The sequence below is a fragment of the Crinia signifera genome, chromosome 7 (assembly GCF_055691185.1).
Source record: "Crinia signifera chromosome 7, ASM5569118v1, whole genome shotgun sequence".
Classification (NCBI taxonomy): domain Eukaryota; kingdom Metazoa; phylum Chordata; class Amphibia; order Anura; family Myobatrachidae; genus Crinia; species Crinia signifera.
In genome coordinates, this window is record NC_139223.1 from 17,428,827 (window position 1) to 17,447,947 (window position 19,121).

The window sequence follows — 19,121 nt, forward strand, 5'->3', positions numbered from 1 at the left end:
AGGCACACAGTCTTTGAGGGAGCTGTCCTCAGTGCTGAACCCAGGCACAGCCTGCGAGGTACATAGCTGCCCTCAGTGCTAAAACCAGGCACAGCCTGAGAGGGAGCTGTCCTCTGTGCTGAACCCAGGCACAGCCTAGGAGGGAGCTGTCCTCTGTGCTGAACCCAGGCACAGCCTAGGAGGGAGCCGTCCTCTGTGCTGAACCCAGGCACAGCCTAGGAGGGAGCCGTCCTCTGTGCTGAACCCAGGCACAGCCTAGGAGGGAGCCGTCCTCTGTGCTGAACCCAGGCACAGCCTAGGAGCGAGCCGTCCTCTGTGCTGAACCCAGGCACAGCCTAGGAGCGAGCCGTCCTCTGCGCTGAACCCAGGCACAGCCTAGGAGGGAGCCGTCCTCTGCGCTGAACCCAGGCATTTTTTCAAGTAAAGCATTGTCATACATTTTTTTACAAGTTTTTGTTGGCGTGAAATCATTTCAGCGTTTGACGTTATATTTAAGGGATGTAAAGTATACATAAATAAGATTGTGTTATCAATGCACAGCACTGAACCCGTGACAGGAAAAAGAGCACTCAAAAAGATACCTGTTTGACCGTCTGGGGGCAGTGGGACCTGCCTGATGAGGCGGGAGGGGGTGGGGGGATTGCCTAGTATAGGGAGGGAGCTGGTAACTGTACACAGGGAGCTGTTAAACATCTAACAATAATTAAAATATATATATGCAGAGCCTCACACAGGATCCCATCTCAGCTTTGGTCTTTCATATTCAGCCCGTATTAATAGTGCCTCTGCATGAATTTAGAATAAAGAGAAAACCCCCTGATGAAGTCTCACTGGAGACAAAACGCGTTGGATCTTCTACATTGCAATGCGGAATCTCTATTTACAAGATCACAAATGGAAAATTAAATTGTAACTGTATGAAACATGACACTAAAGACTTTAATAAATGTTATTTTTTATGGACTTCGGACGTGCATGTTTCACTCAAACATTGAGGTTTATGATTAAAGACTATCCAGGTCTAATTAGTAGACCTAGAATAGGGCGCCAGTCCACAAATGGTCATGTATATAATTCGTGTTCCCCTCCAACAGGGAACTTTGTGAATAAGGCAGCCACAATCATCTATATAACCGCCTGGAAGGTAACATCTTATTCCACTTTAAATTTAGACCCATATGCATATAGTAGAATATGAATGAGCATGTATTCTCTCACTTCCTCGCTTTTAGAAATTACGGTTGTTCGATCCCGTAGAACGTCCATCCAGTTCCGTTCCATTCAGTCCAGTCCTATTCAGACATTTCACTTACATCATACGGCAGGTGCTTGTTAGATTATCCTGTGAAGGTAATATTACCTCGATTCCACTTATAAATTTAGATCACTAATTATTCAGCTAATTATTAAAACTCATCCTCCATCCAATAGATTCTTCACATCGAGTATGGGACCAACAATAGTCTCATCCCATATGGACCTATAATTTCTCACCCAGTTTAAACTCCTATTTAAGGTATATATAGTTTTTGGGTTTAGTTCCCTTTGGAAAACATTTCCTATATCTATCATTCTTTTATCATTTACACGTACTCCCCTCCATCTCCATCCATCTTATGTTACTATTGTTTGATCCTCCAGATTGCGAGCTCGCTCTTATCACTGAGTATCATCATATATTTTGAAAATATTTGAGGCATCTCCATGTATTCTTTGGTATGTACAAAATGTTTGGAACCATGGATATTTTCTGCTAATTATCTGAACCGTCCTATTTATTGGACACAGTTGTACTTACTTTCGATATGTGTTTACCACTTGCAGTGTCTATTTTAAACCCCTGATGAAGTCTTTCTAAAGACGAAACGCGTTGGGTTATTACCGTCTTCAAAAGAACTGAGACACCACACGTTTTCTCATAAACGTTTTAATAAAATATGTCAATTTTTAAAAACATGCTTTGATAATTTGTATATCTGATTCATGCACTGCACTTAAGGTGGTGGAAACCTCTGGCGCTCTCTATACTTTCTACTATCCATACCCTTTGTCTACACTTTTTTTATACAAAATGCCCTCAGCAGTGCCATATTTACACAATGCCCCCAGCATCCGCTCTGGGCCCCATAGCAGCTGCTCCCCTTGCTCCTATGGTAGTTAAGCCCTTGTTGCTGCCCCTAAATTATCTAGAGATTTGCTACATTTGGAGTGACAGCAACAGATGTGTATAAGCAGCACAACTGTGCACAGGATGTGTATAAGGAGCACCACTGTGTGATTGAATATGAATCAAGGGCACTACATGTGGTGTAATGTGTATATGATTGTGCTACTGTGTGTTGTCATTTTAATTGGAGTTACTATCATGTGACCGCACCCCTTCCTTGTGGGACCATTATCCCTTTATGAGAGGTAGGGCACAAATTCCCGGGCAATGGTCTAGGCTCCAATACACACCACTAGAGAAAAAGATTCCTGCACCAGTTCAAAAAAATCACTTAGGTCAGATCCTCTCCCTCCTGTTTTCATCAATATTAGAATTTTTTTAAAGAAACGAGGGAGCTGTCCTCAGTGCTGAACCCAGGAAAAGCCTACGAGGTAGCAGTCCTCAGTGCTGAACCCAGGCACACAGTCTTTGAGGGAGCTGTCCTCAGTGCTGAACCCAGGCACAGCCTGCGAGGTAGCTGCCCTCAGTGCTAAAACCAGGCACAGCCTGAGAGGGAGCTGTCCTCTGTGCTGAACCCAGGCACAGCCTAGGAGGGAGCTGTCCTCTGTGCTGAACCCAGGCACAGCCTAGGAGGGAGCTGTCCTCTGTGCTGAACCCAGGCACAGCCTAGGAGGGAGCCGTCCTCTGTGCTGAACCCAGGCACAGCCTAGGAGGGAGCCGTCCTCTGTGCTGAACCCAGGCACAGCCTAGGAGGGAGCCGTCCTCTGTGCTGAACCCAGGCACAGCCTAGGAGGGAGCCGTCCTCTGCGCTGAACCCAGGCACAGCCTAGGAGGGAGCCGTCCTCTGCGCTGAACCCAGGCACAGCCTAGGAGGGAGCCGTCCTCTGCGCTGAACCCAGGTACAGTCTCTGAAGGGAGCTGTCCTCAGTGCTGAACCAAGGAACAGCCTACAAGGGAGCTGTCCTCAGTGCTGAACCCAGAAAAAGCCTATGAGGGAGCCGTCCGCATTGCTGAACCCAGGCACACAGTCTTTGAAGGAGCTGTCCTCAGTGCTGAATCCAGGAATAGCCTACGAGGGAGACGTCCTCAGTGCTGAACCTAGGAACAGCCTGCGAGGGAGCCGTCCTCAGTGCTGAACCCAGGAATAGCCTGCGAGGGAGCTGTCCTCTGTGCTAAACCCAGGCACAGACTGCGAGGGAGCTGTCCTCAGTGCTGAACCCAGGAACAGCCTGCGAGGGAGCTGTCCTCAGTGCTGAACCTAGACACAATCTTTGAGTGAGCTGTCCTCAGTGCTGATCCCAGGCACAGTGTATGAGGGAGCTGTCCTCAGTGCTGATACCAGGCACAGTGTATGAGGGAGCTGTCCTCAGTGCTGATCCCAGCCCTGTAGTCCAGGAGTGCAGGCATCAGATGTGCAGGATAAAAGACACTGCTGGGCTATACCATTACTTGCAATCCTCTCAGTACTTAGGACAGTAACATCTATAGAACACTGCTGACTGTCAGAAAAACCTTCAGGGAAAATTGCAAATATTCACGTTAACAAGCTACAGTATTGTGTCGGTACGACAACGGTGTGGTAATCTTCAGCATAACTACCTCATATTATTAACTGAAATCAGACCCTTATTAGGAGTACTACATCTAAAAATAATTTAAAAAAAGGGAAATATGATTATTTTATCGCTGAGGTTTTAAGAGGACAGAATGCTGCAGGTTAGAGACATCTAATCGTGTAACATAACCACATGCCATGTGCACACTGTATACCTGTGTAACATAACTACATGCCCTGTGTAACATAACCACCTGCCCTGTGTAACATAACCACATGCCCTGTGCGCACTGTATCCCTGTGTAACATAACTCCATGCCCTGTGTAACATAACCACATGCCCTGTGCACACTGTATCCCCGTGTAACATAAGTACATGCCCTGTGTAACATAACCACCTGCCCTGTGTAACAACCACCTGCCCTGTGCACACTGTATCCCCGTGTAACATATCCACATGCCCTGTGTAACATAACTACATGCCCTGTGTAACATAACCACATGCCCTGTGCACACTGTATCCCCGTGTAACATAAGTACATGCCCTGTGCGCACTGTATCCCTGTGTAACATAACTACATGCCCTGTGCGCACTGTATCCCTGTGTAACATAACCACATGCCCTGTGCACACTGTATCCCTGTGTAGCATAACTCCATGCCCTGTGTAACATAACCACATGCCCTGTGCACACTGTATCCCCGTGTAACATAACCACCTGCCCTGTGTAACATAACCACATGCCCTGTGCACACTGTATCCCCATGTAACATAACCACATGCCCTGTGTAACATAACCACATGCCCTGTGCACACTGTATCCCCGTGTAACATAAGTACATGCCCTGTGTAACATAACCACATGCCCTGTGCGCACTGTATCCCTGTGTAACATAACTCCATGCCCTGTGAGCACTGTATCCCTGTGTAACATAACTCCATGCCCTGTGTAACATAACCACATGCCCTGTGTAACATAACCACATGCCCTTTGCGCACTGTATCCCTGTGTAACATAACCACATGCCCTGTGCGCACTGTATCCCTGTGTAACATAACTACATGCCCTGTGTAACATAACCACATGCCCTGTGTAACATAACCACATGCCCTGTGTAACATAACCACATGCCCTGTGCGTACTGTATCCCTGTGTAACATAACTACATGCCCTGTGTAACATAACCACCTGCCCTGTGTAACATAACCACATGCCCTGTGCACACTGTATCCCCGTGTAACATAACCACATGCCCTGTGTAACATAACTACATGCCCTGTGCACACTGTATCCCCGTGTAACATAACCACATGCCCTGTGCACACTGGATCCCCGTGTAACATAACCACATGCCCTGTGTAACATAACTACATGCCCTGTGCACACTGTATCCCCGTGTAACATAACCACATGCCCTGTGTAACATAACCACATGCCCTGTGTGCACTGTATCCCCGTGTAACATAACCACATGCCCTGTGTAATATAACTACATGCCCTGTGCACACTGTATCCCCGTGTAACATAACCACATGCCCTGTGTAACATAACCACATGCCCTGTGTGCACTGTATCCCCGTGTAACATAACCACATGCCCTGTGTAATATAACTACATGCCCTGTGCGCACTGTATCCCTGTGTAACATAACCACATGCCCTGTGCGCACTGTATCCCTGTGTAACATAACTACATGCCCTGTGTAACATAACCACATGCCCTGTGCGCACTGTATCCCTGTGTAACATAACTACATGCCCTGTGCGCACTGTATCCCTGTGTAACATAACTTCATGCCCTGTGAGCACTGTATCCCTGTGTAACATAACTCCATGCCCTGTGCGCACTGTATCCCCGTGTAACATAAGTACATGCCCTGTGTAACATAACCACATGCCCTGTGTAACATAACCACATGCCCTGTGCACACTGTATCCCCGTGTAACATAACCACATGCCCTGCGAGCACTGTATCCCTGTGTAACATAACTACTGTGCACTGTATCCCTGTGTAACATAACTACATGCCCTATGTAACATAACTACATGCCCTGTGCGCACTGTATCCCTGTGTAACATAACTACATGCCCTGTGCGCACTGTATCCCTGTGTAACATAACCACATGCCCTGTGCACACTGTATCCCTGTGTAGCATAACTCCATGCCCTGTGTAACATAACCACATGCCCTGTGCGCACTGTATCCCTGTGTAACATAACCACATGCCCTGTGTGCACTGTATCCCTGTGTAATATAACCACATGCCCTGTGCGCACTGTATCCCTGTGTAACATAACCCCATGCCCTGTGTAACATAACCACATGCCCTGTGCGCACTGTATCCCTGTGTAACCTAACTCCATGCCCTGTGTAACATAACCACCTGCCCTGTGCGCACTGTATCCCTGTGTAACATAACTCCATGCCCTGTGAGCACTGTATCCCTGTGTAACATAACTCCATGCCCTGTGTAACATAACCACATGCCCTGTGCACACTGTATCCCCGTGTAACATAAGTACATGCCCTGTGTAACATAACCACCTGCCCTGTGCGCACTGTATCCCTGTGTAACATAACCACATGCCCTGCTAGCACTGTATCCCTGTGTAACATAACTCCATGCCCTGTGAGCACTGTATCCCTGTGTAACATAACTCCATGCCCCTTGTAACATAACCACATGCCCTGTGCACACTGTATCCCCGTGTAACATAACCACATGCCCTGTGTAACATAACCACATGCCCTGTGCGCACTGTATCCCCGTGTAACATAACCACATGCCCTGTGTAATACAGGTTGAGTATCCCGTATCCAAAATGCTCGGGACCAGGAGAATTTTGGATAACGGATTATTCCGTATTTCGGAATATTTTAATATTTCAATGATGTATTTTGAAGTATCTTGCATTTATGCTGTATAAACACATAATATACACACAAATATATTTTATTACCACATAAAATACACACAAACATATTTTAATTGTTCAAAAAACAAGGTTTCAAAATGTGAAACAAAATGTGTGTACTATCTCAGCACTGAATTTGAATGCCAAGCAATCATTGTCTTGCACATATATAGTGCCAGTTCCATATCATGTCCGCAGTGATGCTGTTACATATGTCCCCAGTGAGTTTTTAGCAAAAAAAAAATTTTTTTTCACTTTCTGGAATGTCCGTATTTCGGAATAATTCGGATAACGGATATTCGGATACGGGATACTCGACCTGTATAACTACATGCCCTGTGCGCACTGTATCCCTGTGTAACATAACCACATGCCCTGTGCGCACTGTATCCCTGTGTAACATAACTACATGCCCTGTGTAACATAACCACATGCCCTGTGTAACATAACCACATGCCCTCTGTAACATAACCACATGCCCTGTGCATACTGTATCCCTGTGTAACATAACTACATGCCCTGTGTAACATAACCACCTGCCCTGTGTAACATAACCACATGCCCTGTGCACACTGTATCCCCGTGTAACATAACCACATGCCCTGTGTAACATAACTACATGCCCTGTGTAATATAACTACATGCCCTGTGCACACTGTATCCCCGTGTAACATAACCACATGCCCTGTGTAACATAACCACATGCCCTGTGTGCACTGTATCCCCGTGTAACATAACCACATGCCCTGTGTAATATAACTACATGCCCTGTGCGCACTGTATCCCTGTGTAACATAACCACATGCCCTGTGCGCACTGTATCCCTGTGTAACATAACTACATGCCCTGTGTAACATAACCACATGCCCTGTGTAACATAACCACATGCCCTGTGCGTACTGTATCCCTGTGTAACATAACTACATGCCCTGTGTAACATAACCACCTGCCCTGTGTAACATAACCACATGCCCTGTGCACACTGTATCCCCGTGTAACATAACCACATGCCCTGTGTAACATAACTACATGCCCTGTGTAACATAACTACATGCCCTGTGCGCACTGTATCCCTGTGTAACATAACCACCTGCCCTGTGTAACAACCACCTGCCCTGTGCACACTGTATCCCTGTGTAACATAACTACATGCCCTGTGTAACATAACCACATGCCCTGTGTAACATAACCACATGCCCTGTGTAACATAACCACATGCCCTGTGCGTACTGTATCCCTGTGTAACATAACTACATGCCCTGTGTAACATAACCACCTGCCCTGTGTAACATAACCACATGCCCTGTGCACACTGTATCCCCGTGTAACATAACCACATGCCCTGTGTAACATAACTACATGCCCTGTGCACACTGTATCCCCGTGTAACATAACCACATGCCCTGTGCACACTGGATCCCCGTGTAACATAACCACATGCCCTGTGTAACATAACTACATGCCCTGTGCACACTGTATCCCCGTGTAACATAACCACATGCCCTGTGCACACTGGATCCCCGTGTAACATAACCACATGCCCTGTGTAACATAACTACATGCCCTGTGCACACTGTATCCCCGTGTAACATAACCACATGCCCTGTGTAACATAACCACATGCCCTGTGTGCACTGTATCCCCGTGTAACATAACCACATGCCCTGTGTAATATAACTACATGCCCTGTGCACACTGTATCCCCGTGTAACATAACCACATGCCCTGTGTAACATAACCACATGCCCTGTGTGCACTGTATCCCCGTGTAACATAACCACATGCCCTGTGTAATATAACTACATGCCCTGTGCGCACTGTATCCCTGTGTAACATAACCACATGCCCTGTGCGCACTGTATCCCTGTGTAACATAACTACATGCCCTGTGTAACATAACCACATGCCCTGTGCGCACTGTATCCCTGTGTAACATAACTACATGCCCTGTGCGCACTGTATCCCTGTGTAACATAACTCCATGCCCTGTGAGCACTGTATCCCTGTGTAACATAACTCCATGCCCTGTGCGCACTGTATCCCCGTGTAACATAAGTACATGCCCTGAGTAACATAACCACATGCCCTGTGTAACATAACCACATGCCCTGTGCACACTGTATCCCTGTGTAACATAACCACATGCCCTGTGTAACATAACCACATGCCCTGTGCACACTGTATCCCCGTGTAACATAACTACTGTGCACTGTATCCCTTTGTAACATAACTACATGCCCTATGTAACATAACTACATGCCCTGTGCGCACTGTATCCCTGTGTAACATAACTACATGCCCTGTGCGCACTGTATCCCTGTGTAACATAACCACATGCCCTGTGCCCACTGTATCCCTGTGTAGCATAACTCCATGCCCTGTGTAACATAACCACATGCCCTGTGCGCACTGTATCCCTGTGTAACATAACTACATGCCCTGTGTAACATAACCACATGCCCTGTGTGCACTGTATCCCTGTGTAGCATAACTACATGCCCTGTGTAACATAACCACATGCCCTGTGTGCACTGTATCCCTGTGTAACATAACTACATGCCCTGTGTAACATAACCACATGCCCTGTGCGCACTGTATCCCGGTGTAACATAACTACATGCCCTGTGTAACATAACCACATGCCCTGTGTGCACTGTATCCCTGTGTAATATAACCACATGCCCTGTGCGCACTGTATCCCTGTGTAACATAACCCCATGCCCTGTGTAACATAACCACATGCCCTGTGCACACTGTATCCCTGTGTAACATAACTACATGCCCTGTGTAACATAACCACATGCCCTGTGCACACTGTATCCCTGTGTAGCATAACTCCATGCCCTGTGTAACATAACCACATGCCCTGTGCGCACTGTATCCCTGTGTAACATAACTACATGCCCTGTGTAACATAACCACATGCCCTGTGTGCACTGTATCCCTGTGTAATATAACCACATGCCCTGTGCGCACTGTATCCCTGTGTAACATAACCCCATGCCCTGTGTAACATAACCACATGCCCTGTGCGCACTGTATCCCTGTGTAACCTAACTCCATGCCCTGTGTAACATAACCACATGCCCTGTGCGCACTGTATCCCTGTGTAACATAACTCCATGCCCTGTGTAACATAATCACATGCCCTGTGCACACTGTATCCCTGTGTAACATAACCACATGCCCTGTGCGCACTGTATCCCTGTGTAACATAACCACATGCCCTGTGCGCACTGTATCCCCGTGTAACATAACTACATACCCTGTGTAATATAACCACATGCCCTGTGCGCACTGTATCCCTGTGTAACCAGTGGTGTAGCTAGGTGCCACGGCGCCCGGAGCAAGGGCATGTTTCGCGCTCCCCCAAATTTGTAGTAGGTGAGGCTCCTGCGCAGTGAAAAGCGTGCACGGACCGACATTATACCACACACACCGTAATGCCCATTACATACTATGTAATACACCATAATGCCCATTACACATTTGACACATAAGTGCCACTTTCCTACATGCTCAATGCCAGGGGCTTCATGCTCGATGCCAAGGTACTTCATGCTCAATGCCAAGGGGGACTGAATTTACTCGTTGCCAAGGGGGACAGAACTGTGCAGCAGCCCGCTCCTGGCTCCCCGCTGCTATTTTCAATTCAATGCACCACCAGTAGTGTGCAGCAGGGAGGGAGGGTGGGAGCAATAGTGTGCAGCAGGGAGGGAGGGTGGGAGCAGTAGTGTGCGGGAGGGTGGGAGCAGTAGTGTGCAGTAGTGTGCGGGAGGGTGGGAGCAGTAGTGTGCGGGAGGGTGGGAGCAGTAGTGCGCGGGAGGGTGGGAGCAGTGGTGTGCAGGAGGGTGGGAGCAGTAGTGTGCAGCAGGGAGGGAGGGAGTACACCTTACTTAGCCAGCCGCTCACCTCCCCCCCCCCAACGCCCGGGCCGTCAGGGGTTGAAAGATGCAGCATGCGTGCATCCGGAGGAGAGGTGCTGAAGATGAAACATCAGCGTCTCTCCTCAGTCCGTGAGCGGGTACCGGCCGGGTGATACGCGACCTGGGCTACGGCGGAAAGAAGAGGACGGGAGCTTTGCCGGAGAACCTTGGTGAGTAGGATTTTCTTCCACAGGTACCCCTATGGATTTCTTCAGATCCTGGACCCCAGACCATGGAGCCCCGGACCCCGGGACCTACCTACGGGCTCAAGATAGGTAAGTATCAGTGTGTTTGTGAAATGTATGTATTAAACTTTTATTGTTGTTGGTTGTCAGTGTATTTATTTAAATATTTCTTGTACTGTGGAACTACAAGTGCCAGCGGGCCCTTTAATGCTCCGCATGCTGGGACTTGTGGTTCTCCAAGTCCCAGCATGCGGGGGAGGCTTGCTGGGACTCATAGTTGCACAGTATAAGACAATAGTTTATTCTATTTTTTTTTTACACCCTTTAATCAGCCCGGTGACCACCGCCCAGGGTCACCGGGGACAGCACCAGGCTTCAGCCTGGTCAGGTAAGTCCTGGAGGGGGGGACCCCTTAATTGGGGGGGTCCCCACTCCCCCAGGACCCCTGGCCAGGCTGACCGGTCACAGGGTTGAATGCTTTGGCCGTGCGACCTTATATAAAAAGTGTCCCCCGGCTGTGGCATTACCCTGCTGGCTGGTTGTGCCTGGGGCTGGTTCTTAAAATACAGGGGGACCCCTAGTCATTTTGTCCCCCGTATTTTGGGAACCAGCCCCGGACCTGGAGCCTGGGGCTGGTTTTAAAAAATCAGCGTAGCCCCTATTTGCCTGGTTTCCTGATTTTTATAATACCAGCCCCGGCTCTTCAGCCTGGTGCTGGGTACGGCAGTGGGGAGGGGGGCCATGCCGTGTTTTTTTTAATGGCTAGAATCAGGGCTATTTTTCTGCATGCTCCAGCAGAAACTGAGGCCCTTATTCTAGTTCACTCTTTCTGACAAAATATTTCTCAGATGGACAAAACCATGTGCACTGCAGGTGAGGCAGGTGTAAAACCCCACCCAAATCTAATTATCTCTGGACAAGTAACACCTGCCTCACCTGCAGTGCACATGGTTTTGTCCATCTAAGAAATATTTTGTCAAAAAGAGTGAACTAGAATAAGGGCCACAGTTCCTGCTGGAGCCTGCTGAAAAATAGCCCTGGCTACAATGAATACCCCTGTTCAAATGTCCTTATACCACATAGTGCTATCGCCATGCTCCTGCTAGAAGGACATTTACCAGAAGTATTTATTCTTCATCATACACAAGAATGTAATTCAATACAATACCACATAACAAGACATCTTCACGTCTCGGCTTCCCCATCACAGCTTAACTTCTCCCTCCTCTCCTTATGTGACACCCACGACCAAAAAAAACGGCTTTTAAACGGGTAAAACACTGCTTTTTACCCGTTCAACAAATACCGGTATTTGTTAAACGGGTAAAGCTAATGGAGCATTCCCACTGCAGCTCTACCCGTTTAAAAAGGCTAAAAAAAAGGTAATTTACCGTGTAAGAGCTGCAGTGGGAAAGGGGCATAAAGTGCAGCATACTTGCCGACTTTGGCATACTCCTTTCCGGGAGAAGCCCGGAGAGGAGTGAAAGGGGGCGGGTAGAGGCTTCGTTTTGGGGGCGGGGCACGGGTGATGTCATCAAGCCCCGCCCCCATGACGGACTGAAGCCTCAATTTGCGGGTCCGTGGGTGGGGGGGAGGGGCTAAAAATGCCGCGAAATGCTGCGAATTGCGTCATTTAGCCCCGCGCCCTCCCCGCGGTCCCGCGAAAATCAGTTTTTAGACCGCGGGGAGAGGGGGAGCCGGGGCTGTAGGGAAATGCGGGAGACTTGCCCCCCTTCCCAAGGGACCGGGAGGGGGACCCGATTTGCGGGACCCTCCCGGCCATTCCAGGAGGGTAGGCAAGTATGAAGTGCAGTCTATAGAGGTGGTCATGTGGCCCATAGTAAAAGATTTCACTTATTTCTCTAGCACCGTATAGAAGATAGTTACAATCTGTTTCGTTCCCCAAAGCAATATCTCAACTGTTAGAAAGCTACACTTTAGTTAATATACGTGTGTGTGTGTGTGTGTGTGTGTGTAACAATGGTTTCTGAAATCAGCCAGTAATTTAGTAAACACTCATTTACACAATGTCACAATCAGTCTCGCCCCCTACAGTGTCTGTATATTGTTATATACACAAGCCTCACTATTCATGTACAGATCTCTGACAATAACGTCTCCTCCCTCCTCATTTGTCCTCATCACTTATCTCTTAAGAAACCGTTTCCAATAATCAGTTTGTGTCACCTTAAAAGCCCCCATACACTGGGTTTGCCCTTGAAAGACCCCTGGCAGCCCCCCGGGGGGCGGCATACGATTTGGCATAAAATGCGCCAAATTATACATGCAGTAAATCACATGCATATCCCTGGGGAGCTGGCAGCGGGGTCCATGCAGCGCGGGGCATTAAGTCAGTGGTTCTGTGTGGCGGTTGGTAACTGAGTAGCGCTATTCGCCAGGTGGTGGTGCGGGAAGTGCTGTTGAATTTGAAAACACCAATCACCATCCGGCCAGGGCTTTCAAATTCAACAGCACCTCCTGCACCGCCACCTGGCGAATAGCGCTACTCAATTCCCAACCGCCACACAGAACCACTGACTTAATGCCCAGTGCCGCAGGGACCTCGCTGCCCACCGCAACCACCAGCTGGCTGGACCCCGCAGCCCGCCTCCCCCCCCAACCCCCCGGGAAGGAGGTCCCAGAACGCGTGGTCAGATGGCCAGCAGGTCCGACCACCCGCGCATCGGATCTGAGGGGACATCAAACCGAAACCAAATTGGGACGCTTTCACGGCCCGATTCATCGCAATCAGCCTTAATCGGCTCTGTGTATGGGCACCCTAACAGTCAGTAACCGCCTTATAGACGGAGCTCTCCTGTAACTACTTAATCACTTGATAGTCTTAACCCTTTTTGTCCAGGAGAAAGAAAAAAAAAGGTTTCCAATGTGACCATTTTAGAGGGACAACCCCCCTCCTGAGTGACGTTCCCGCGCATCATGCACAATACCTGACATTATAGATGACAAATACTGTATTACTGTAGGTAGCTTTATTAAGCTTCCAAAAATGAAGAGTGCTGTTACCCATAGTAACCAGATGATCGCTATTTTTGGTACTTTCCTGTGGATCACATCGTATGCAAATATTGCATGCAATTTGTATATGATTTGCATACAATTCAATCCGCAATGCGATTTAGCACACCCCCACTATCCACATCAGCCCGAAGCGTGGCGTGTAGTGAGACCCGCGGAATGCGTCCTCACAACCTGTTCATACCCCCACTATCCATGTCGGCGTGAAGTTGATGTTATAAAGTGTGGTGAGCGCAGCGACCCTCGCGAGGGGACACGATTACGTGACGCGTATTCTGCGTCCGCTCGCCACGCTTCGGGCTCGCCACACTTTATAAAATCAACTCCACGCCGATGTGGATAGTGGGGGTATGAACAGGTCGGGATGACGCGTTTCGGGCTGACGTGGATAGTGGGGGTGTGCTAAATTGCATCGCAGATCAAATCGTATGCAAATATCGCATGCGATTTGCATACGATCCACTGGCCGTGAAACTACACAAGACCCTATTTTTATATTACATACTAGAAAGCAACAGACAAAGGGCCTGATTCTGGTTTACTCCCAAAAGCAAATTCTCTTTCGCTTATGGACAAAACCATGTGCACTGCAGGTGGGGCAGATGTAACATGTGCAGAGATTTACATTTGGGTGAGTTATTTTGTTTCTGTGCAGGGTAAATACTGGCTGCTTTATTTTTTCACTGCAATATAGATATCAGTTTGAAGTAAAAACCCCACCCAAATGTAAATCTCTGCACCTGTTACATCTGCCCCACCTGCAGTGCACATGGTTTTGTCCAGTAGAGAGAATTTGCTTTTGGAAGTGAACCAGAATCAAGCCCATAATCTGATTTTATTTTGTAGGAAAATTTCAGTAAATCTACCACTAGGGACTCCAAAAGGGGTGTGGTACGGGACACCGACTGCCCGGAGTCAGACAGCATGGCGAGCGCAAAAAAGCCCCACACGAGCCACCTATTCTATTCTCCCTCTATGGGGGTCGTGAACCCCCACGAGGGAAAATAGCGGGTGGCTGTCAGGCACCCGGCTGTCTGCGTTTTGACAGTCGGGATCCCGACTTCGGGTAAACGACTGGCGGGATCCCGACTGGCGGGAACCCGTCCGGCACGCCTCCTAAAGGCTTTTCCTTCCACACGTGTCATCCACATACACACATACATACATACATACATAATTATTATTTAGAGTAAAATAGAGGCTGTGCTGGGAAATCTGACACATGAAGGCCACCTACACTTTTACTTAAGCAATTGTCCTTAGCCAGTTGTTATATAGCAGCGTTACCCCTGTGTAGGACATCTCTGTACTGTAAGCCATAGTGACAAACACACACAACTCTGATAATCATAAAAACATTTATTTACAGTTACTTATATACAGCGCACACATATGCCGCAGCGCTGTACAGAGAATATTTGAACACTCACATCAGTCCCTGTCCCAGTGGAGTGTACAATCTACATAGCGACATAGTAGTTTAGGTTTAAAAAAAAAAAATCCCCGGTACTTGTGTAGTTTCACGGCGCCAGCTTCGCTCGCCCGCCCTGCGGGCTCGGTGGCTCGCTACACTCGCCACGCTATTTAAAATCAACTCCATGCCAACATGGATAGTGGGGGTATGAACTATCCATGTTGGCATGGAGTTAAGTCACTTTTTTTAACATAGTTTGAGGCAAGCGTAGAATCATGAAGTAGTATGGCGCCATGCTGGCGCCGTGAAACTACACAAGTACCAAATCCCCTACCACATGTACACGCCCACAGACATTCTAGGGTTAAGTTTGTTGGGAGCCAATTAACCTACCAGTATATTTTTGTGGGAGGAAACTGGCATACGTACATGGGAAGAACATACAGACTCCACAAAGTTAAAGCATAATGGAAATGGAACCCATGACACCATGGCTGTTTGGTAGCAATGCTAACCATTACACCCTCCGTGCTGCCCAACATGACTGCAAAGCACAAAAAGATAAGAGGAAAAAGAAAAAACAGCAATGTAAGCTGCAGGAAGGCAAAAATAAAAATTGGTGATGGAGGGTTCAGTACCTAAGAAATGTCGTTCTCATTGTATCTTGACCCAGCCATCCTCCCATACCATGAAGGCGGCATGCAGGGGCTCAGTGAAGGTGGCGGAGAAGGTACACAGGCGTATAATGGGGTCCCACAGCTGGTAGAAGGACAGGCGGCCGGCCTCATAGTCCAGGTATATCCCTAATCTGCACACAGGGGACTGCGGATGTAATTTGGTTGACACAGAATTATGTATCGCTAAGTGACCATTATCAGCTCTGCTCAAGCACCAGGACTTGGAATTCCTGCCCATTTTGGATGCCATCCCTTTGCGGTCTATACTGGCATAGGCCACCCCTACCATCCAGTATGCAGAGCTACTGGTCTCCACTTCCCAGTAATGTCGTCCTTTGGAAAAAGTGGTTTTACTTAGGGCCTGACAATAAGACATGAACCTCTCCGGCTTTTCCTCACGGCCCTGAAGTGTTGGGGACCAGGAGGCAGATTTCAGGTCTCCGGAGACAATAACCCTATTCGAAGCGGTGTTTATGTCCAGTGTTAGATCAATAGCCTCCGGTACATACAGTCCTCTTATTGCAGTAATAGATATCTCAGATAATGATGTGTGTAACATTACAGGGACCACACCTTCCTCATATTCCTCCAGTTTAAGATCAACTTTTCCAGAATTCTCAAAGTCATCTCCATCTGATTCTCCATCGTGTAAGATTACGGGGACCAAGCCTTCATCATAGTCCTCCTCATCAACAACCTGTGTGGCCGGAAGATCAACCTTCACAAAATTACTAAAGTCACCTCTGTCAGATTTATCACCTTGTAACATAGTAAGTGGGACAGACACGTTTCCCTGCGCCTCAATGCGACCCATTATCGTGGACAACTTGTCCTTCTGTGTTTCCAGCTCCTGGATCAGGTCTGAGATCTCCTCTTCCTGGCTGGAGATCTCACTCAGGACTCGGGTCTCCAGGTCTTGCAGCTGCTTCCTGAGGTCCAAAAACAGGTCAGTAACTCTCTGTGTGGCATCAGACACTTTCTCCTGCTCCTTTCTCCTGTGGTCCTGCAGACACTGGACTCTTTCCTCCACATCTCCAGTCCTGGAGGTCAGTTCCTCCAGGTGTTCTCTCAAGGTCTGTTTATTTACCCCAACGGCCTCATCCATTGACGGCACCTGGTGTCCTTTGTGTGGTCCTGTTACAAAGCAGGAGACACAGATACAGGCAGCATCCTCACAGCAATGGTACGCAAGAAGGTTCTTGTGCATCTGACACTTTCTGTTCTCCAGTGAGGACATTGGCTCAACCACAGTGTGATCCAGGGACTTGTTGTGTGCCCTCAGGTGGTCCTCACACAGGGAGGTCTCACACTGCAGGCAGGTTTTCACAGCTGGTACAGGAGCCTGGAGACAATACATGCAGGAGACCCCAGAGTTGTCCGACCGCAGCAGAGTATGGAGCAAACGCTTTACTAAGATACTCAGTATCCTGTACTTCTCCAGCGCCGGACGCTCCTGATACTCTGCTCTGCACTCCGGGCAGGAATAGCCCCTGACCCTTTCCTGTGAATCCAGCACCATCCCAATACAGTCCCGGCAGAAGATGTGGCCACATGTCAGGGACACGGGGTCGGTATAAGTGCTCAGGCAGATGGAGCAGCTCAGCTCAGCTTCCAGGTCTGCAGATGCCATTCTGGAATGGAGATCCTACAGTGAAAGTCCTGTTATAGGCAATGAGGTGGAAAGATGTAGGTGAGGGAAGGGGTGGAACACTTATGTGAGTCAGTAAAAGAGGTGGAGTAGTTGTGTGTGTGTGTTTGGGGAGGGGGTGGAGTAGATGTGTTTGGGGAGGAGGTGGAGTAGTTGTGTGTATGTTTGTGTAAGAGGTGGAGTAGATGTGTGTATAATTGGGGAGGGGGTGGAGTAGATGTGTGTATATTTGGGGAGGGGGTGGAGTAGATGTGTGTATAATTGGGGAGGGGGTGGAGTAGTTGTGTGAATGTTTGGGGGGTGGGGGAGCCCTTGTTACTGGTGACCTAATTTCCTGGCTTATTATCTCACTACATCATGGAAATTACTATATAGAAAACCCACATGATTGTTGTGCAAAACAACCAGTGTGAGATGATCCAGCCACAATCAGTGTTAGTTCTATCCACCATCAACATCACCCTGACAGATATGGCTTTTCCACACTTCTATGTGTTTTACTACCCTGTTAGCATATTACCATTTATATAGCACACACATATACCTTAGCGCTGTACAGAGAATATTATTACCAGTTATTATATAGCGCACACATATTCCGCAGCGCTGTACAGAGAATATTATTACCAGTTATTTATATAGCGCACACATATACCTTAGTGCTGTACAGAGAATATTATTACCAGGTATTATATAGTGCACACATATTCTGCAGCGCTGTACAGAGAATATTATTACCAGTTATTATATAGCGCACACATATTCCGCAGGGCTGTACAGACTATTATTACCAGTTATTATATAGTGCACACATATTCCGCAGCGCTGTACAGAGAATATTATTACCAGTTATTATATAGTGCACACATATTCCACAGCGCTGTACAGAGAATATTACCAGTTATTATATAGCACACACATATTCCACAGCGCTGTACAGAGACTATTATTACCAGTTATTATATAGCGCACACATATTCCGCAGCGCTGTACAGAGAATATTATTACCAGTTATTATATAGCGCACACATATTCCGCAGCGCTGTACAGAGAATATTATTACCAGGTATTATATAGTGCACACATATTCTGCAGCGCTGTACAGAGACTATTATTACCAGTTATTATATAGCGCACACATATTCCACAGCACTGTACAGAGGTTATTACCAGTTATTTATATAGCGCACACATATTCCACAGCGCTGTACAGAGACTATTATTACCAGTTATTATATAGCGCACACATATTCCACAGCGCTGTACAGAGACTATTATTACCAGTTATTATATAGCGCACACATATTCTGCAGAGCTGTACAGAGAATATTATTACCAGTTATTTATATAGCGCACACATATTCCGCAGTGCTGTACAGAGAATATTATTGCCAGTTATTATATAGCGCACACATATTCCGCAGCGCTGTACAGAGAATATTATTGCCAGTTATTATATAGCGCACACATATTCCACAGCGCTGTACAGAGACTATTATTACCAGTTATTTATATAGCACAAACATATTACGCAGCGCTGTACAGAGAATATTACCAGTTATTATATAGCACACACATATTCCGCAGCGCTGTAC

The 19,121-nt window shown here is 47.6% G+C and overlaps 1 protein-coding gene across 1 annotated transcript; it reads right to left on the minus strand.

Moving 5' to 3' along the window:
* Positions 1–15,855: 15,855 nt before the first annotated feature.
* On the minus strand, positions 15,856–17,508 carry LOC146021079 (E3 ubiquitin/ISG15 ligase TRIM25-like). Its single transcript, XM_083154881.1, has one exon. It carries the CDS (start codon positions 17,506–17,508, stop codon positions 15,856–15,858), a length of 1,653 nt encoding a protein of 550 aa, XP_083011007.1.
* Between the last annotated feature and the right edge of the window lie 1,613 nt (positions 17,509–19,121).

What these genes read in the sequence shown, in the direction of transcription:
- LOC146021079 (XM_083154881.1), bottom strand. Translation starts at nt 17,508, where the DNA reads ATGGCATCTGCAGACCTGGAAGCTGAGCTGAGCTGCTCCATCTGCCTG.